This window comes from Chiloscyllium punctatum, chromosome 1, assembly GCF_047496795.1.
Source record: "Chiloscyllium punctatum isolate Juve2018m chromosome 1, sChiPun1.3, whole genome shotgun sequence".
NCBI classification, from domain to species: Eukaryota; Metazoa; Chordata; class Chondrichthyes; order Orectolobiformes; family Hemiscylliidae; genus Chiloscyllium; species Chiloscyllium punctatum.
In genome coordinates this window covers 104,811,581-104,832,253 of record NC_092739.1, presented here as the reverse complement: position 1 = coordinate 104,832,253, position 20,673 = coordinate 104,811,581, and the positions used below count along the sequence as shown (strand labels likewise).

Below are 20,673 nucleotides of genomic sequence, written 5' to 3'. Positions count from 1 at the left end.
ATTCCCTTTTGCATAAAGCTGTTAATTTGGAAGTTATCCAATCCTCCAGCACTTTTCTAGAATCTAAGGATTCTTGGATGATTACTGCCAGTGCACTAACTATCTCTGTAGCTTTTTTCTTTTATGTTCTAGGAGGCTGATCAATCTTTAACCTTATTAGTTTCCATAGTACTTTTTCGCAGTGATAGCTACTACATTCATCCCCTCTTCCCCCTTTTTTCCCCTTAATGTTCCAGTAATTTTGAAGTTCTATTAGTTTCTTCTACTGGATCTCTTTTTCCCCTTGTTAATTCTTATTTTTCTTTATACGGATTCTGCTTTTTTTCCAATCAAAGATATCTTGATAGCATACTTAGTCTATGCTGTAATGACAAAGCAACCTACCCATCTTCCCTTTTCCCAAGTCACATACTCTTGAAAATTTGGTTGCCAGCTTACATCTCCTTGTTCCCATGTTTACATAATAGCTATATGATCACCTATATTAACCTGTATTTGTGTTGTTAATTCATTTATCTTGTTCCGAAAGAACGCATGTAAAAGTAAAGCGACATTTATTTTGCCTTTTACCATGTCTTTCCCAATTCGATCCTGCAATGCTCTTTTCCTATGTTTGCAGATCCTGTCCCTTTCTGTCACATTCTCTGCATCATTATCCTGTAATTCTGCTATATCCTTTTGCTTTGTAAGCCTACATTTTCTCTGTCCCAAACCCAAAACTGCACCTTTTTTACTCCCTGAGCCTCCTTTGTAGCCCCACTTATTCAATTCACCAGAATACTGATTTAAGTGAAGCCCGTCAGACTGGAACATCTCCCTTCTACCCCTAGTACTGGTGCCAAGGTCCCATGAACTGAAACTCATTTTCACCCCATCATCTTTGATCTATGTATTTAACTACTTGATTTTACTTATCTTGTGCCAGTTTGCTGTGTCTCAGATTATAATGCAGAGTTTATTACTTTGGAGGATTTACTTTGGATTCTAACTGTTTGAATTCAGTCATTCCTGATGAAGGGCTTCTGTCCGAAACGTCGATTGTCCTGCTCGGATGCTGCCTGACCTGCTGTGCTTTTCCAGCATCACTTTCTCCTCCGTGCTGCTGTTAGGACATCACATTTGATTCTGTGTTCAGTGATCTCAAGCATTTGTCATGATACCTTCTGTGGCACTGTTTTCATGATCTTGAGGCTAAACCTTTGAGTGTGACATTGTTCATGTAAAATCAACATGACAGCATCAGTTCTGGTTCTTTGTGTTCTATGATGCTGAGAGCTGTTTCTTGCATAGCTGAAAGGTCCTGTCTTTGTTTTCATATGGCTTGTAAGGCCAATATTTATTGCCCATCTCCAGTTACCCTTCAGGAGATCGTGGTGGTGATAGTTTTGGGCTTCACATTGAATTCCCACTTGCTCCTGATATTCCTTAATTTCTAAATGTAGAGACCAAAACTGCACATAGTTCTCTTGATTACATCAAATGCTGCAATGTCCAGTCATGAATGGTGGTGGACAATTAAACAACTTACTGCAGGAGGAGCGTCTAAAAATATCCTCACAGATGCCAGTCTTCAAATAATTCAATTCACTCCATACGATACGAAGAAATGGCTGAAGGCACTGGATGCTGCAAAAAGCTATGGACTTTCACCAACATTCTTACAAAACTACTGAAGAATTTTGTTCCAGAACTAGCTGCGCCCCAAGCCAAACAGCTGCATACATCTAAACAATAGCATTTACTCAAAAATGGGAAAAATTGTCCAAATGTTCTGTTTTCAGAATGCAGGACAAGTCCAACTTGCCCACGAGATGAAAGGGATCATCAACACTGTTATAAAGCAGCGCTCACAAACGAATAATCTGTATACTGACATTCAGTTTAGATTCTGCGGGACTATTTGGCTTCGGATCCCATTACACCCTTAGTTAAAAAATTGACAAAACAGAAGTTAGGTGATAGCGACTTGCCTTGACATCAATGCAGCATTTCGTAGGCCATCAAGGGGACCAAGCAAATTAGTGTCAGTGGGAATCAAGGGGAAAGCTGTGTGCTGGTTGAATCAAACCTAGTACAATGCTTGTGACTGTTGGAGTTCCATCATCTCAGTCCAAGGACTTTACTGGAGGAGTTCTTTAGAATAGTCTCATCGGCCCAACCACCTTCTTCAGCTTCATCAATGAACTTTGCTCCATCATAAAGTCAGAGGAAGGGACATTTGCTGATGATTGCACTATTTCAATGCCACTTTAGACTCTTCATACACAGTACCAGGCTTGGCTGACAAGTAGCAAGTAACATTTGTAAAATGCAAACAAGATGGACAGAAATCAGGAATACTGGTAAACATAAATACTCATTCAACTTCCATAATTCAAAATGGAAAGCCAGTACATTCATGTCCTGGTTTTACTGTTTTTTAAAGTTGTTTTTCATCTATGAATGCCAGGAATTCCCATCTCCAACACGAGAGAATCTAAAAACTGCTCTGTGACGTCCAATGGTATTGCCATCGCTGACTCCCCCATTATCGACATCCTGCATCACTGATAGAAATTTAACTGGACAAACTGTATAAATACAGTGAATAATAAAATCATATCAATATTGTAAATAATAAAATCATACAGTACAAAGATGTCCTTCAGCCCATCAGGTTTGCACTGTTAAAAATACACTACCTACACTATCTTACGGGATAATGGACTTTGATGTTATGACACTTCAAGTGCTCATGCAGTACTTTTTAAATGTTGTGACGCTTCCCAAGCAGTGCATTCCAGACTCCCACCACTCTCTGGGTGAAAAAGGTTTCCTCAAATCCTCTCCCTGTCTCCTGCCTTACAGTTTATAACTGTGCCGAATTGAAATTGACCCTTCTACTCAGAGGATAGTTAATTTCAATTCGTTCTGTCCATGCCCCTCATACTCCTACACACCTGAATCAGATCCTACTCAAACTTCTCTGATCCAAAGAAAGCTACCCAGGCTTATCCAGCCTGTCTTTTTCACTGGTAATACTCTGGTGTATCTCCTCTGCATCCCTTCAGTGTAGTCACATCTTTCTTATAGTGTGGTGACTGAAACTGGACACAGTACTTAAGCTGTGGCCTAACCAAAGTTCTCTACAGCTCCAACATTACCTTCTTGCTCTTATAATCACACTACAGTTATGAAAGCAAGTGTTCTGTATGCCTGTTAATCAGTCCTGCCACCTTCTGGGATCTGCAAACAAGCACTCCAAAATCCCTCTGAGCTTCAGAGTAACTTGCCTTGCATGTACACCTTTGTATTATTCCTTTTTCCAAAGTGTATTACCTCACATTTATCAGGCTTAAATTACATCTGCTGATCAGCCCATCTGACCAATCCATTTATATCCACTTGTAAGCTAATACTTTCCTGCTCGCTTTCAACCATCTGCCAAATTTTTCTGTCTTCTGAAAACTTATTCACCATCTCTTCCATATTCTCAGTTATATCATTTATGAATATCATAAACAATAAGGGACCCAGCACTGATCCCTGTGATGTGCCACTGCACACCAAGCTACAAGAGCAGGTCAAAGGATAGAAACTGAACTGGATAAGTATTATAAATACTGTGGTTATAAGAGCTGGTCAGAGTCTAGACATTCTGCAGCAAGTAGCTCACGTCCTGATTCCCCAAAGCCTGTTGACCATCTTCAAGACACAAGTCAGGAGTGCGATGGTATTTTCTCCACTTGCCAGGATTGGCACAGCTCCAATAATACTCAAGAGGTTTGAGATCATCCAGAACAATGTAAACAGTTTGACTTGCACTCCAAGATGCAAGGTGATAACCATCCTGAGGTTCCTTTATGTTTGATCTGATGCCATGAAATTCCTTGGGTCTGGAGGGAATGTTGAGCACTCCTATGCCAACTCCATCTTGACAATATATCACTGTGCTGTTATCTGTGTCCTATTGGTGAGAGAGGACATAGCCAGGGATGTTGGCTTTCGTGTTGTGGACATTTTTGTAAGGTATAATTCTGTGAGAATGGCTATGTCAGGCCATTGATAGTTTTTCCAATTTTGGCACAAAACCCCAGACCTTAACAAAGAAAACTTTGTGAGTCAATGTGGCTTTGTGTGCATCGTTGTCATTCTGATACCTTGGTCGATGGCAAATGGTCAGTTTGGTTTCACCTTTCTTATGAGACTTTCTATCAGTTCAATGCAACTGAATGGTTTAGTAGGTCATTTCAGAAGGCATTTAAGAGACCAGAACATTGCTGCAGATCTAAACTTACATGTAGGCCAAATCAAGTGAGGATGGCAGATTTGCTTTCCCTGAAGGACTTGAGTAACCTAGATAGCTTTGTACACTACTCAACCATGGCTTTTGATCATCATTAAGCTAACTTTTAATTTCAGATTTATAATTTGAATTTAAATTTTACCACCAGCCTTGGTGGGATTATGAATCCATCCCGATCATTTGCTTAGATCCCTGGATTACACATCCAGGGACAATACGTACCAGAGCTGTAGTCTGGTGTAATACTGTACAATTATATACCATGGCAATAATGTACTGCCTCCCTGTTTGTGAACTGGTTGTTAAATTATATGGCTAAAGTAATAAAAAGTCTCCTAACTTGAAGACAAAGTCAGAGGACACAGAACACCAGATTATATTTGAAACAGATTTATTTGAAACCACACAAGCTTTTGGAGCACACCCCCTTCGTCAGGTGCAGTGAGCACCTCCACAACTTGAAGATAAGAGAAAAATACTGCTCAGATAATGTAGATTGCAATGAATATAAAAACAGCACCTCTTTTCTATTTTGCTTCAAATTTCCATTTGTATCAAATTGTAACTTAGCATTTAGTGCTCTTTACCTTAAAGCTTCATTGTCGCACTCAATGCTCCTGCTCTGTAAACCTGTTTGCATTTAAAGGGCTGATGACTTACTCCCAAACTGCAGCTGCTAACATATGAGTCAGGAAAAGGACTAGGTCATTCAGTCCCTTGAGTCTGTTCCACTATTCAATACGATCATGGCTAATCTGATTGTGACCTCAAATCCACATTTCATCCTATCCTGGTAATCTTTTAACATCATGCTTACAAGAATATATCTCTCCCTGAAAAATATTCAAGGACTCCTTTTCCCCCACCTTTTCTGGAAGAGTTCCACCAGTCTCTGTTTTAATTGGGTAACGCCTGATTTTTAAACAGTCACTCAAATTCTGGATTTTCCATAAGTGGAAACGTCATCTCCACATTTATCCTCTCAAGATTCTTCAGGATCTTAGATGTTTCAATGAAACTGAACTCCAGCAAATAAAAGCCCAGAGTGTCCAGCCTTTCCTCATAAGCCGAGTTACCAATTATGGATATTAGTCTAGTGAAGGTAAAAACAATGACTGCAGATGCTGAAAACCAAATACTGGATTAGTGGTGCTGGAAGAGCACAGCAGTTCAGGCAGCATCCAACGAGCAACGAAATCGACGTTTCGGGCAAAAGCCCTTCATCAGGAATAATGATGAAGTGCTTTTACCCGAAACGTCGATTTCGCTGCTTGTTGGATGCTTGCCTGAACTGCTGTGCTCTTCCAGCACCACTAATCCAGTAATTAGTCTAGTGAACCCTCTTTGAACTCCCTCTAATGCATTTATATCCTTCCTTACATTAGGTGACCAATACTGTACATAGCACTGTAACTTTCTCAGCAGTGGTCTATATAGTTGAAGCATAACCTCCCTACAACATAATATATTTATACCATCAATGGACACAGATGAGGTACTGGAAGACTTAGAGGGTGGTTCATGTGATGCCATAATTTAAGAAAGGTGGTAAAGAAAAGCCAAGGAATGATAGACTGGTGAACCTGACATCAGTGGTCGCTACGTTGTTGGAGTGGATTCTGAAAGACAGGATCTACATATATTTGGAAAAGCAAGGATTCATTAGGGAGAATCAACATGTCTTTGTGTATAGGAAATTGTGTTTTCACTAACTTGATTGAGTTTTTTGAAGAAGTGACAGAGAAGATTGATGAAGGCAGAGCGATGGATGTTGTCTACATGGAATCCAGCAAGGTGTTTGACAAGGCTCTGCATGGTAGACTGGTGAGCAAAGGTTAGATCACATATAATCCAGGGAAAGTTAGCCATTTGAATACAAAATTAGCTTGAAGGTAGGAGACAGAGGTTTAGTGGTGATGGGTTGTTTTTCAGGCTGGAGGCCTGTGATAAGCAGTGTCCCACAAGAATCAGTGCTGCATCCACAGTTTTTTGTCATTTATATGAATGATTTGCGTGTGAATATAGGATGAATCGTTAGGAAGTTTGCAGATGGCATCAAGATTGGAGATGTAGTGAACAGTGAAGAAGGTTATCTCAGTGGACAATGGCACATTGATCAGATGGGCTAATGGGTTGGGGTGTGACAGATGAGTTTAATCTAGATAAATGTAAGGTGTTACATTTTGGTAAGGCAAATCAGGGTAGGACTTATACACTTAATGTTGGGGCCTGGAGAGTGTTGCTGAACAAAGAGACCTTGGGATGAAGGTTCATAGTTCCTTGAAGGTGGAGTCACAGGTGGACAGGGTAGTGAAGAAAGGATTTGGTGCACTTGCCTTTATTCGTCAGTGCATTGAGTATATGAGCTGGGATGTCATGTTGCTGCTGCACAGGACATTGGTTAGGTCACTTTTGGAATACTGTGTTCAGTTCTGATCTCCCTGCTATGGGAAGGATAATGTGAAACATGAAAGGGTTCAGAAGAGACTTACAAGGATGTTGCCAAGTTTGGAGCTATATGGAAGGCAGAATAGGCTGGGGTTATTTTCGCTGGCGTGTCAGAGGTTGAGGGCTGAGTTTATAGAGGTTTATAAAATCATGAGGGCCATTGATAGAGTGAATAGCCAAGGTCAAGATTAGAGTAGTGCTGGAAAAGTGTCATTCCTGATGAAGGGCTTTTGCCCAAAATGTCGATTTTCCTGCTCCTTGGATGCTGCCTGACCTGCTTTGCTTGTTTAGCACCATTTTAATCTTGACTCTGATCTCTAGCATCCCAGACCTCACTTTTGCTTGAATAGCCATGGTCTTTTTCCCAGGGAAGGGGATTCCAAAATGAGAGGGCATAGGTTTAAGATGAGAGTGGAATGATACATAAAGCTTCTAAATGGCAACGTTTTCACACAGAGGGTGGTATATATATAAGGAATTAGCAACCAGAGGAAGTGTGGTGGCTGGGACAATTAGAACATTTAGAAGGCATCTGGATGGTTACATGAATAGGAAAGGATTAGAGGATAATGGGTCAAATATTGGCAAATGGATTACTTTAAGATATCTGTCGGCATGGATGAGTTGGACTGAAGAGTCGGACTGATTCCATGCTGTACAACTCTTTAACTCTATGACTCTTTCCTAATTACTTGCTGTACCTGCATCCTTTGCAGTATAGGCATAAAAACACCTAGATCTCTGAGTTCTGAGTTTTCTCACTGTTTAGATAATCTGCTTTTTAATTCTTCCTACTAAAATGAACTTCACATTTTCCCACTTGATACTGCCATTTGGCATTTTACCACAATATATTCCAATACATTAAATAAACTTCATTTGACGGTAATTAACTCCCTTTCAGCTGACTGCTTTCAGTTGGTTGACAGAAAACTGCTACTTCCAGATAATTTCTGTTAACCAGGTTTCTTCACTAACTTGCAATTTTTAAGTTCAAGTCAGAGTCTGATTTGGGAAAGAACTTGCTCTGACAATCCCCACCTGCAGAAAATTCTTGGGTTAGCATTCATTTCTTGTGGTGCTCAGTTCTTACTACCTCAGTCTGATTCCAGTTCATTTTTGGCTGGATCCTTATTTGCAACCCAACCACTGGAAATACCATCTTAAGTAATTCCAATTGAGATTCTACTACAGGGCATTATGGTGCAGGTCGTACACTAAAATACTTGTGATGTTGTTATTCTGAATAAAACTAAATTGAATCTTGCCGATCATTACAACTAGGTTCAAATGAACTCCCCTTGGAACTCAGCAATTATCGGTGTATTAGATTAGATTAGATTACTTATAGTGTGGAAACAGGCCCTTCGGCCTATTGTGAGGCTTTACACAATGCTTATCTGTGGAAATATTACTGACAAAAAAAAATTATATGATTATTTAAATAAAGTTTTTAGTGTCATTGAGGAATTGTAAATGGTCTGAAGCTACAAAGAATGTGAAAAATGGATGTATTGCATTTTATTACATGCTCTGTTAAATGATCAGCACTATTAGATGGAGCAAAATGTTTCCTTGCATCCACATGACAAAGTGTGGATGATGCCGTGAATAAAAGCTCACTTTCAAAATTCCCATTGTGTCTTTCAAATTAGTAAATTTGAAAATTTTCCAGGCTGGTGGCATTAAGTGAAATGGAGCCAGAAAGCAGAATCAAGGACAATCGGTGAGAGGCAATAAATGCTAGCCTTGCCACTGACATCACATGAACTAATAGGAATAAATAAAACTCACGATACTTCCAAAATAGTGCATTAAAAACATTCAAATTCAGGAATGTGCTATCATGAAATACACTGAATGACTTCTGGCAGCTGTCAGTCACATCATTATATCATAGTTGAGAATGCCCAAGATGATCACTAAGTATTTGTAGATGCAAAATGTTTTCATCTTGGATGCATTGCAGATGATTTACAACAGCTGAATCCCTCCTTTTTAATGCCTTGATTGAACTTCTCTCCACCACACTCTCAAAAAGTGCATTCCAGATCCTCTGGCTGCACCAGCATTTATTGTGCATCACTTGTTGCCTTTGAGAAATGATGATGAACTTCCTTCTTGAACCACTGCAGTCCTTTTGCTGTAGATAGACTGGCAGTGCTGTTAGGGAGTGAATTATATGATTTTGACCCAATGATATTGAAGGAGTGGCAGGACATTCCAATTTTGAATGGTGAGTGGCTTTCAGGTGATGATGGTCCCAAGTATCTGTGGGTTTAGAAGATGCAGTCTAAGGAGCCTTGGTGAAATTCAGTAGTGAATCTTGTTGATGGTACATTCTGCTGCTATTAAGTGTCATTGGTGAAGGGACTGAATGTTGGTGGATGAGGTGGCAATCATGTGAGCTGTTCTGCCCTAGATGATGTCAAACTTTGTGAGTGCTGTTGGACCTGTTCTCGTCCAGGCAAGTTACAAATATTCCATCACATTCCTGACTTATACCATAGATGGTCCTCAAGCTTTGAGGACTCAAGACATTTCAGCGATAGTAATACCTTTGAGGTAATGGTGAAGTAATGTTGGTTAGATTCTCTCTTGTCAGAATTGGTCATTGCTTGGTATTTGTGTAGCGCACATGTTATTTGCCACTTGTCAGCCAAAACCCAGATATTATCCAGAATGGTGCTGGACATTGTGTGAACATCCCCACTTCTGATGTTACAATGAAACAAAGATCATGGATGAAGCAGCCTAGCACATTACCCTGAGGGGTTCCTTCAGAGATTGTCACCTACAGACTATGTATAGAGAGCTTTCCCTGATTCCCTCTGACTCCAGTTTTGCTCGAGCTCCTTGATGCTACATGTGGTTGAGTGCAGCCTTGATGTCAAGGGCAGTCTGTCTTACCTCATCTCTGGAATTCATCTTTTTGTCTCTTGTTGGAGCAAGGTGTTAATGAGTGTCACTGGTAGAACCAAATTGAGCCTCAGTGAACAGTTTGCTGCTACATAAGTGTTACTTGATAGCAATGGAATAGATAAGTGTGAGGTAGCAGAATACAGTGTATTACATTTACACTGGTGGAGTGGAGAAGGTCATTGAAATTTTTGAGTCAGTGCTTCCAAGTTCTTCTCACTTTGAAGATGGCACTGAACTGGGGGCGATCTCAGACCAGGCTTTCATGCTGTTGTGGTGTGGCCTCCTCTGCCGGTCCTCTGGAAAGAGAGGTCTTCTTGTCTTGCAGGGCTCTCCAGGTCCCTCTTAGAAAAGCATGGTCCGAGCTAACCTTTCTGTGCCATCTTTCTTGACTCCCAACACAGACGATCGGGATAACTTCCAGCCGGCAGCAGTCCTGCAATGGACTTTGAAAGGTGGCATGATCCCAATGGTTGCTAGTTTTATGAAGGACTCTACCAAATGGTGAGTTCCTCCGTGAGTGGCGCACAACAAGATGGGCTGGCAAAAAGGCATGATTCTTCTTGCTGCGAGAGATCAAACAGCAAATAATGCAACAAATTTGGTAAGATTTGGCAAGAAAACTCACTTGGCTCTGCAGCGAGAATCGCTGCACAAAATTGATGCTACTCACACTTCAACACAAAATGCTAAGATTCCGCCCCTTGTTTCTAGAAATTTTCAAACAATTCAAGTTAAACTCATTGATGTTTTTAGCTTATCCTCACACCCTGTTTTGAGCAAGGATGTAACAGTTTGAATACTCTCGTCCTCTGAGATCATCTCAGAGTCTAAGGAGGACTCAGTAATTATGTTCAGTGCCTCCATATTTTCAACTCTTCCCTCAGTATACTTGAATGCATCTCATCTAACCTCAGTGTCTGTCACCTGTTGAGTACAGACAACCTATCCAATATCTCCTTTCCAACTGTAACACCTTCTAGCAACTATATTACCTTCCTTCTCACCAAAGCCTTGGTTGCATTCTGTCCTTAATAAAGGTAGGTGCAAGGTATTTGTTTAATACTTCAGCAATGTCCTGTGCATCCATGAAAAAAAGAGATTGAAGAATAGAAAGTCCTTGCAAGCTAAAAGGAACTTCTCAGCGACCCTGTGGCATTTTGCTATTGGACTATGCTTTCCAGGTTTTTATTTTCCTTTCCCTTTTTGTTAATATACAGGAGTCTGCAGGAATTTTAGAAGGACATTAAAGTTTAAATTAGTGGAGACATACGTTGTTAGTTCATGGCTTTTTAGTAATGATAAGAATGAACTTATTTGTAATAAATAGCACTAGTCTGAGTTTTCTGTTAATTACTTTCCAGCAAACAGGTAAACTTGGGACTTTGACCCTGAAAATAGCTAGGCTTGTGAATCAATGAACTTTCCCAAATGAGTGATAACAACACTTATGAAATGTTTGGAATTCCCATTTATGTAAATTGCCGTAACTGCCACCCTTCCATACTTTCTTTTTGCCTCTCTACTTTACTCCCCATAGCTGCTTTTCAAAGATTCAGGCCCAGATTTCCAGGGAATTGCAGAACATGAAAATAATTGTCACCTGGAGCCTGAATCTGGAAGTAAATTTAGTAGCTATGGTAAAATCAGTTAAGGAGAAAAGTGGGCTCTGATTCGGACATTGGGGTGCCTGAACTCAGGAGGGCCTTTTTCAGTGCTGAATCCAAACTGACCCTATTTTCTTTGGACCAAGGGTTTTAATCTGTAGATAGTGAGTGCTAAACTTTGAGATTATATTTAAATGCTCATGAAAGGGAGAAAAGTATATAGAATTGTCACGCTGTCAAGATATTTAACTGTCCTGATCTTGAAAAATTGAAAATACAGCCTGTCTATGAGTTGAAAATAAACTGTTTTGTGATTTCAATAGCTGTTGATTTGATGGGGAAACTAACAAGGAAGACAGTGGAGCAACAATGGCAGGAATTTCTGGACGGTAATTCAGGCAACACAGCGGAAATTTGTCCCAAGGACAAAGAAACATACGAAGGGGAGGATGAGACAACCATGACTGATGTGGAAAGTCAGGGACAACATAAAATCAAAAGAAAAAGCACACAATGTGTTGAAGATGAGGGGGAAATCAGAGAATGTAGAAGCCTTTAAAATATAGCAGAGGACAAATAGAAAAGCAATAAGCAGGGAAATGATTAAATATGAGGGCAAGCTAGCTCGTAAATTTACAGAAGATTGCAAGAATACTTTTACACATAAAATGTAAGAGCGAGGCAAGAGTGGATAGTGAAATGCTGCAAAATAGGCTGGAGTAATGGAGAACAAAGAAATTGCAGAGGAATTGATCAGATGCTTTGTCTTAGTCTTCATGGTGGAAGACATCAGCAGCACACCAGAACTTCAATAGAGTAGGGGGTAGAAGTGAGTGTAGTTGCCATCACCAAGGAGAAGGTGCTGGGAAAGCTGAAAAGTCCAAAGGCCGATAAATCACCTGGACCAGATGGGCTGTGCTGAGGAGATTGTGGAGGCATTGGTCCTGATTTTCAGGAATCCCTGGAGTGAGGGAGGTTTCCAGAGGACTAAAAAATGGCTAATGTAACACTCCTGTTTAAGAAGAGAAGAAGTCAGAACAAGAGGAATGATAGGCTAGTTACCCTGACCTCAGTCGTTGATAAGATGTTAGAGTCTGTTATTAAGGATGAGATTGTGGATTACTTGTAAATGCATGGTAAAATAGTGCTGAGTCAGCACAGCTTTGTTAATGAGGGGGCATGCCTGACATATCTGACAAAGGAGAGCCAGTAGATGTGATCTGTTTGTATTCCGAAAAGGCCTTTGATAAGGTGCTGCACAGGAAACTGCTAATTCAGATAAAAGCCCATGGATGGAGTACTACCTGACTGGCAGAAGGCAGAGAGTGGGAATAAAGGGGTCTTTTTCACAATGGCAGCCCATGATAGTGGACTTCCACAGGAGTTAATATGAGGACCACAACTATTCACTTTATACATTAACGATCTGGACGAAGGAATTGAGGGTGTTGTTGCAAGGTTTACAGATAAGACAAAGGTAGGTGGCTGGACAGGTAGTGTTGAGGAAGCAAGGAGGCTGCAGAAGGACTTGGACAGCTCAGAGTGGCCAAAGAAGTGGCAGATGGAATACAGTATGGGAAAGTATAAGGACATGCACTTTGGCAGGAAAACTTAGAAGCGTAGTCTGGTTTCAAAATGGAGAAAGGCTTCAGAAATCTGAAGCACAGTGGGACATAAAAGATCTAGTTCAGGATTTTCTTAAGATTAATTTGCAGGTTTACTTGGCAGTAAGGAAGACAAGTGCAATGTTAGCATTCATTTCAAAACAAATAGAATATGAGAACAGGGATTTACAACAAAATTTATTGTAATGGTACCTTATCAACTGGCATTTGATAAGCTGGCAAAAATTTTATACCTGAAATAAGACCATAAGACATAGGAGTGGAAGTAAGGCCATTCGGCCCATTGAGTCCACTCCGCCATTCAATCATGGCTGATGCGCATTTCAGCTCCACTTACCAGCGTTCTCCCCGTAGCCCTTAATTCCTCTAGACAACAAGAATCTATCAATCTCGGCCTTGAAGACATTTAGCGTCCCGGCTTCCACTGCACTCCATGGCAATACTCCGATATACCGCGATGTCTTATTTATGCCATAAATAAAGTATAATAGCGATGCATTATTTTTCTGTTACTTACTTTTCACATTGATTTTAGGAGGTGTTTTGAAGTATTTACATCGATTTATTGAGGGCTACAGATGTCTCAAAATTTTGCTTCGCCAGCATTTACTGCGATTACCGCTTGATTATCCAGAATATTTCATCAACTGGTACACCCTGGTCCCATAGGTGCCAGTTAATAAAACATTTGCTGTATTGCTAAGGCTGTATAAAGCTCTGGTCAGATCACATCTAGAATATTGTGAACAGTTTTGGGCCCTGTTTCTAAGGAAGGATGTGCTGACCTTGGAAGGGGTCCAGCATAGGTTCAGAAGGATCATTTCAGGGGTGAAGGGCTTGACATATGAGGAGCGTTCAGGACAATGGGTCTGTAATCAGTGGAGTTTAGAGGGATGGTTGTGGACATGGAGATGATGTTTCCAGGAATAGCGGAGACTATGACCCAAGGGCATAGCCTCCAAATGAAGGGACATTCCTTTAGAACTGAGATGAGGAGGAATTCCTTCAGCCAGAGGACGGTAAATTTATGGAATTCATTGCTGCAGAAGGCTGTGGACGCCATGTCATTGAGTATCTTTAGGACAGAGATAGATACATTCTTGATTAGAAAAGGGGTCAATGGTTATGGGGAGAAGGCAGGAGAATGAGCTTGAGAAATGTATCAGCCATAATTGATTGACAAATGACCTTTTTCTGCTCCTATACCTTGTGGTTGTGTAACTCTCAGTATTTTCAGTAAACCATTAATACTGCATAACTACTTCCATAACCTGAATATTCACACCAGTGAACTATAAATTCACAGTTTGATTGAGAGCTCAAAGAGGTGAAGGGTTTTAGCTTGTATTTGATGTAGGATTATAAACACAACCACTTGTTGTTATGATGATTAAATACTTGAGGTACTTTAAATACATTGAATGTGATTTCAGGAATGGTAGTGTGTTTTTCTATATAATTTAATCTGGAGTAGATAATTTGACCTTTATTTCATCTCAGCATGGCTCTTGAGGTTTGCCTCTGGGTAGTAGGTGGCTTGCATCATGTGTACAAGAGAAATGGATGGTAGATTGGGACAAAGAAAGAGTATAATTTAATACCATGTTAACATAAGGGTTTTAAAAGGCCATGGTGATTTGTGGGGGGTTTGAATAGGGCATGGGTGGTGAAGAAGGGTGAAGCCTGGAGGACCTAATGTTTAACAAAACAACAAGTGAAACTTTGGCTAAGCTGCTTCAACACTCGACAGTCTCTGTGGCTACTTCTGACCTGCATCCAGAGATGGCAGGCCTCATTCCATCCTGCATCTGCCTGTACCAGAATTAAGATTCTGTCAATCAGGGCAATTTTTTTCCTGAGGTGGGTGTGGCAAACCTTGCCTATGCACTTACCTTAGAGGAAAGATTCTGGCCTCAGCGTCAAAATGCTTTGGATAGATCAGTTGGGGAGCAACTCTAACATTTCATTAACGCAAAATAAAGAACTATAGATGTTGGAAACTTCAAACAAAAACAGAAATTGCTGGAGAAACTCAATAGTCAAGCAGCATCTATTGAGAGAAAACGGTTAACAATTCGAGTCCATTGATTCTTCATCACAACTCAGGCCAATTGAATTTCTCCAGAAGTCTTTGCTTTTGTTTCTGGCATTTCATTGCTGTTTTCACTTCTCATGCCTTAAATTTCATTATCTTTTTTAAAATTTATTTTTGTCCAATGAGTCAGACCAGGAAGCAAGAGTGTTTGTTTCTGTTCATTCATATTAATAAAGATTCTGAATTACATTTGCCAATCTGAAAAGTTGTCTTGATATCCCTTAAGCCAAGTATTTTTAACGTTTTAGTTGAAATAATGGTGCAACCACTTATGTTGAAGACAAATGGAAAGAGATTCTCCTTTTAGAGTGAGTTATGTCCCATTCTTCACAGGATCCCCAAATTATGTTTCGTTCTGCCTAGTTCTGAGCACTTCTTGCCCAAAATTATGTTTTGACATGATGATGAAATTATCAAGAAAACATTTACTTATATATGCTTCCTTTTCTGTCCTAGGTGAGGTTAGATGTGAAGCACCCAATAACAGGCTGGACAAATTTAAAGGAACACTTACCTACAAAGAAAACAAGTATCCTTTAGATAATGAAAAAATACTATTACGTGGCTGCACTTTGAGGAATACAGAATGGTGTTATGGACTTGTCATCTTTGCAGGTAGGTGAAAAGCAAGAGGGCATTTTTAGTCAGTGTCCCAATAACAATGCTGTTTTGAAAAAAGTCTCTAACCTTGTATGAGCAAACCTAAATTATCCCAATTTACTTCTATCAAAAGCCTATGTAGTTTTTCACTTAATTGAATCTCCCTATAGCGTGCTCTGCTGTGCAGGAATTAATCTCTGCTTCACTTGTCTCTCTAACTGAATACTGTCATCCACATGGCTGGTACAATTCTAGTCAATGCCCTGCATCCTGTTCACATCCTTTCTTAAGTGGGTGTCCAGAATTGTCACAAAACTTGCAGCTGGAGAATGGAAAATTCCAAATGGATAAAAGTAGCCGAAAGCTGCAACACAAAGGGACTTGGGGCAGCCTGTGCATGAAACACGGACAGCTAACACACAGGTGCAGCAGATAATCAGGAAGTCAAATGGAATATAGACCCTTATTTTAAGGCGGTTAGAGTACAAGAACAGGGAAGTCTTCATGCAACTGTACAAGGTGCTGGTGCGATCATACCTGGAGTACTGAACAATTCTGGTCCACATATTTAAGGAATATATTGCATCATTGAAGGCAGTTCGGAGAACCTTGACTAGGATGGAATTATGTTATGATCATAGACCAAGCAGTTGGGGACTCTACTCACTGGAGGTGAGGAGGTGAAGAGGTGACAAAGATGGTGGACAGACGTATGTCAATGAATATGGACTCAGGGTCTTCTTTACAGGCAGAACATAGATGTTCTGCAGAGGAGGGTGGTGGTGTGTGTGGACGGTTCAGGCCTTTGCTCCAGGAAGAAGCCAAGAGCCCTGAGACCATCCAGGTGGGGGATGGACATACAAAGGGATTGCACATCCATGATAAAGAGGAAGTGGCTGGAACTTGCAAATTGGAAATTCTGAAACTGGCATAAAGCATTAAAGGAATCATTGATCATGGGCAGGGACTGGACCAGGAAGAAAAAACTAAGTCACATTTGGAAGAGATGGGTTCTCTGGGGCAGGAGCAGCTGAAACAGTGGGTCTGCCAGGCAGTCATGCTTGTGGATTTTCGGAAGGAGGTAGAAACGAGATGAGCGGGGCTGGGTGACCGTCAGCTTAGAGACAGTTGGGGGGAGGGGTTAGTGATCACTAGTTGAAATTGGGCAGTGACGGTCATTGATACAATGGCCTGATGTGCCATGGTGGGGTCATGGTCCAGGGGAAAATAAGAGGAAGCATCTGACAGCTGGCGCTCAGCCTCTGCAATGTAGAGGTCAGTATGCCAGACTGCAACCGTTGACAAACTGAATAACAGAGTCAAGGTTTGATCTAAGCACATGGAGTGTAATCAGTTTGGAGGGTGATATGTTGGATTAGGTGGGGGAGGGGGGGAGCAGGGTGCAGAGAAATTGAGGCTCATCTTGAAACAGTTCTGCTCCTCTCTCTGACCATGAGCTTCCAGTTGCCTGCCACTTTAACACACAACCCTGTTCCCTGGCTAACATTTCTATCTCCTGCTTGCTGCGGTGATCCAGCAAAGCTCAGTACAAGCTGGAAGAACAATATCTCATTTTCCACTTGGGGATCCTGCAGTTCTCTGGACTCAATATCACGTTCAATAATTTTAGGACCTGTACTCCCCCATGTCCTAACCCCCTACCACTCACATCAGGTCTTGTTACCACAGAGTCTGCCATTACACACTACCTATTGTTAGCCACTAACAGTCACCACTAATAGCTATTCACCCTCCCAGCCAAATCGTTCTGGACTCCTTTGTCTGTTCAACTGTTCTTCTCATTCTTTGAGCTCTATCTCTCCGATTGTTTCCTCCTTACCCCCTCCCCGACCCTATCTTCTGCATATAAAGCGACATTTTCTTAGCTACCATCAGTTCTGAGGAAGGGTCACTGGACCTGAAATATTAACTTTGATTTCTCTTCACAGATGCTGCTAGAACGGCTGAGCTTTAACAGAAAATTCTATCATTGTTCTTAAAGATGATATCTGGAATAAGGGGTTCAGTTATGAGGAGAGATTAGACAAATTAGGCCTTTATTCTCCAGAATTTGTAAGTTTAGGAGATGATCTAATCAAGATCTTCAGAATATTAATAGGGAAAAGACAGGGGAGATAAACTCATTCTACTGACTGAAGATTGTAGAACTGGGGGCATAAGAATTAGTGCTCAGCCATTCAGGAAAGATGTTAGAAAACGCTTCTCCATGCAAAGGTTGGGGAGATTTGGAACTTGCTTCCTCAATTGGTAGTCGATGCTAAATCAGTTGTTAAATCTAAATCTGAGACAATTTCGTCTTAAGCAAGAGTATCAGGGAATATAGACCCAAGGCAGGCATTTGAGTTAGGCACGGGAAGAATTTCTTCTCTCTGATGGTTACGAAATTTGGAACTCCTTGCTACTGAGCATTCTGAAATCTATATTTAAGGCTGAGATAGGTGGATTCTTGATCGGTAGGGGAATCAAGAAGTATGGGAAAATGCAAGAAAGTTATCAAAAGGAATATCAGATCAGCCATGATCCTATTTAATTATGGAGCAGGCTTGAAGGGCTGAATGGTCTACTCCTTGCCCTGTTTCTTACGGCCTCGTGGTCTTAGCTGAAGTCTAACAACTGATTTGTAAAGTTTAATCATATCTTCCTTGATGTCTGCCCTTTTTCATAATCTCTGCATCTTATAAAGCTAAGAATTCTAATTTTTACTTTTAACTGTGAAGTCAATGAACCATTCTGAACATAGTATTTCTTACATATAATTTATAAACTCTTATTTCAAGGACAAGACTCAAAACTAATGCAGAATAGTGGATTGTCAGCTTTTAAGCGAACTAATATAGATCGACTGATGAATATTCTTGTTTTGTGGGTAAGTACATGTTATAAGTCCTTTTACTTTCTTCAGGCTCAATCAATATAATATAAACAATCTGTAATGGGGTATATTGTGAAGTTTGCGGCAAATCTTTTGAATGGAACCAACTAAATGGTCAAATGCAGCCATGATGCCAAGAACAATAACCTCTCTGGAACTCAATTCTTTTTTTACCCGTTTGATCCAAGGCAATAAAAGGTCAGGAGCTGAGTGGTCTTGGACATCAGTGACCAGGTTATTGCTAAGTAGATACTGCTTGATAGCAATGTTGCTGACACTACCTCTTACTTTCACTAATGATTGAGATTAGAATTATGAGGCAGTAATTGGCTGGGCTGTATTTCTCCAGGCTCTTGTATCCAGAAATAACTGAACAATTTTCCACATTGCCAGGTAAATACTACTTTTGCAGCTGTGCTGGAACAACTTGGCTAGGGGTGCAACATGTTCTGGAGCACGTCTTTACTGCTATTTCAGGAATGTTGCCACAGCCTTCACAGTATCCCATGCCTTCAGTCATTTTTTGATATTACATGGCATGAATCAAATTGGCTGAAGACTGATACATGTGAATATGGAGACTGCAGTCGGAAGTGAGATAGATAATTCACTTGGCACTTTTGGCTGAAGATGATTGCGAATGCATCAGTTATCTCGTGCCCTGATGTGCTGGTCTCATTTATCATTGAGAAAGGGAACATTTGTGGAACTTCCTCCTCCAGTGGGTTCTTTAGATGTCCAGTACCATTCATGACTGGTTGTGGCAGGATTGCAAAGCTTATCTGTCATCTGTTTGAGGAGTTACTTAGCTCTGTCTGTTATTTGCTGCCAATGCTGTTTGGCATGTAGGGAGTCCTGTTTTGTAGCCCCACTAAATGCTGTATCTCTCTGTGTGCTTTATAACTTTATGACACCTCATTTTTACACGTGCCTCCTGCAGTCTTCAGATATGCAGAATAAAGGTCAGCTTTGAAAGCAAAAACATGAGAACAAGATGCTTACTTTTGGCGAAAGAATGAATATCAAAATGAATAATGGAGTTTATAACCTGAAGTAGTTGAACTCAATACTGAGTCAAATAGGTGCCTGAATGAAAAATGAATTGTTTTGGGTTTAACTAGAATACTGGAACAGTCCGAGGACAGAAGTGTGAGCATGAGAGCAAGATGGTTAATTGAAATGACAAGCAACCAAGGTTATGCTTGCCATCAAAAAGATGATTTACTGCAAATTATTGCATTGAGAGCAGTGAAGTACAATTAAATTACTGCTTCAACTAAAAGAAGTGTTTGGACCTTGGGCAGTGAGTAGGAAGTAAAAGGCCAAATGTAATATATCCTGTGGTTCCATTGGAAAATGCCAAAGAAGGGTGTTAAAGTATTGGAGGTGTTTTAAAAGTGGTCCAAGATATCATGGAGGAAATGTTCCTTCGAATGCTAACATGGGAAGGGAGGGAGAGAAATATTTAGAGTCATAAAGTCATACAGCAAGGAGACAGACCCTTTGGTCCAACTAGTCCATGCGGCCATGATCCCAAATTGCAGTTGTCCCACCTGCCTGCATTTGGCCCATATCCCTCCAAATCTTTCCTATTCATATACTCATCCAAATGGCTTTTAAATGTTGTAACTGTACCTGCATCCACCACTTCCTCTGGCAATTCAACCACCCACGAACCACTCTCTGTAAAAAAAAAAACTGCCTCTCTTATCCTTTTTAAGTTTTTGTCTGATTACCTTAAAAGTATGCACCCTAGTTTTGAACTCCTCCAGCTTAGGGAAAAGACCTTTGCTATTCACCTTATCTATGCCCCTCATGATTTTATAAACCTCTATAACCGTCGATAACGTGTTCTGCTACCTCAATGCACTTTTGTATGTATAATCTCTCTGTATAGCATGCGAAACAACACTTTTCACTGAAGCTCATTACAATCAATCAATCAATAAGTTAAACCCTCAACCTGCTATGCTTCAGTGGAAAAAGTCCTAGCTTATCCAGCCCATCTTTATAACTCAAACCTTTTATTCACGGCAACATCCTAATAAACCTTTTCTGAACCCTTCCTAATTTAATGATATTTAACCTTCTCCAATTTAGTAACATCCTTATTATGCAGAGCAACCAGAACTGCAAACACAACTCCAGAAGAGTAATGTCCTGTGCACCATCAATGTGATGCCCCAACTTCTATAGTCAGA

General features: G+C 40.5%; 1 protein-coding gene across 1 annotated transcript in view; it reads left to right on the top strand.

The window, feature by feature from the left end:
• The window catches only part of atp8b5b (ATPase phospholipid transporting 8B5b), a 278,562-nt gene that overhangs the window by 106,275 nt on the left and 151,614 nt on the right, over window positions 1-20,673 (top strand). The window contains exons 10-11 of the mRNA XM_072571671.1: window positions 15,436-15,594; window positions 18,378-18,466. Of these exons, the coding sequence (XP_072427772.1) occupies window positions 15,436-15,594; window positions 18,378-18,466 (248 nt within the window). The remainder of the gene's footprint in view (window positions 1-15,435; window positions 15,595-18,377; window positions 18,467-20,673) is intronic.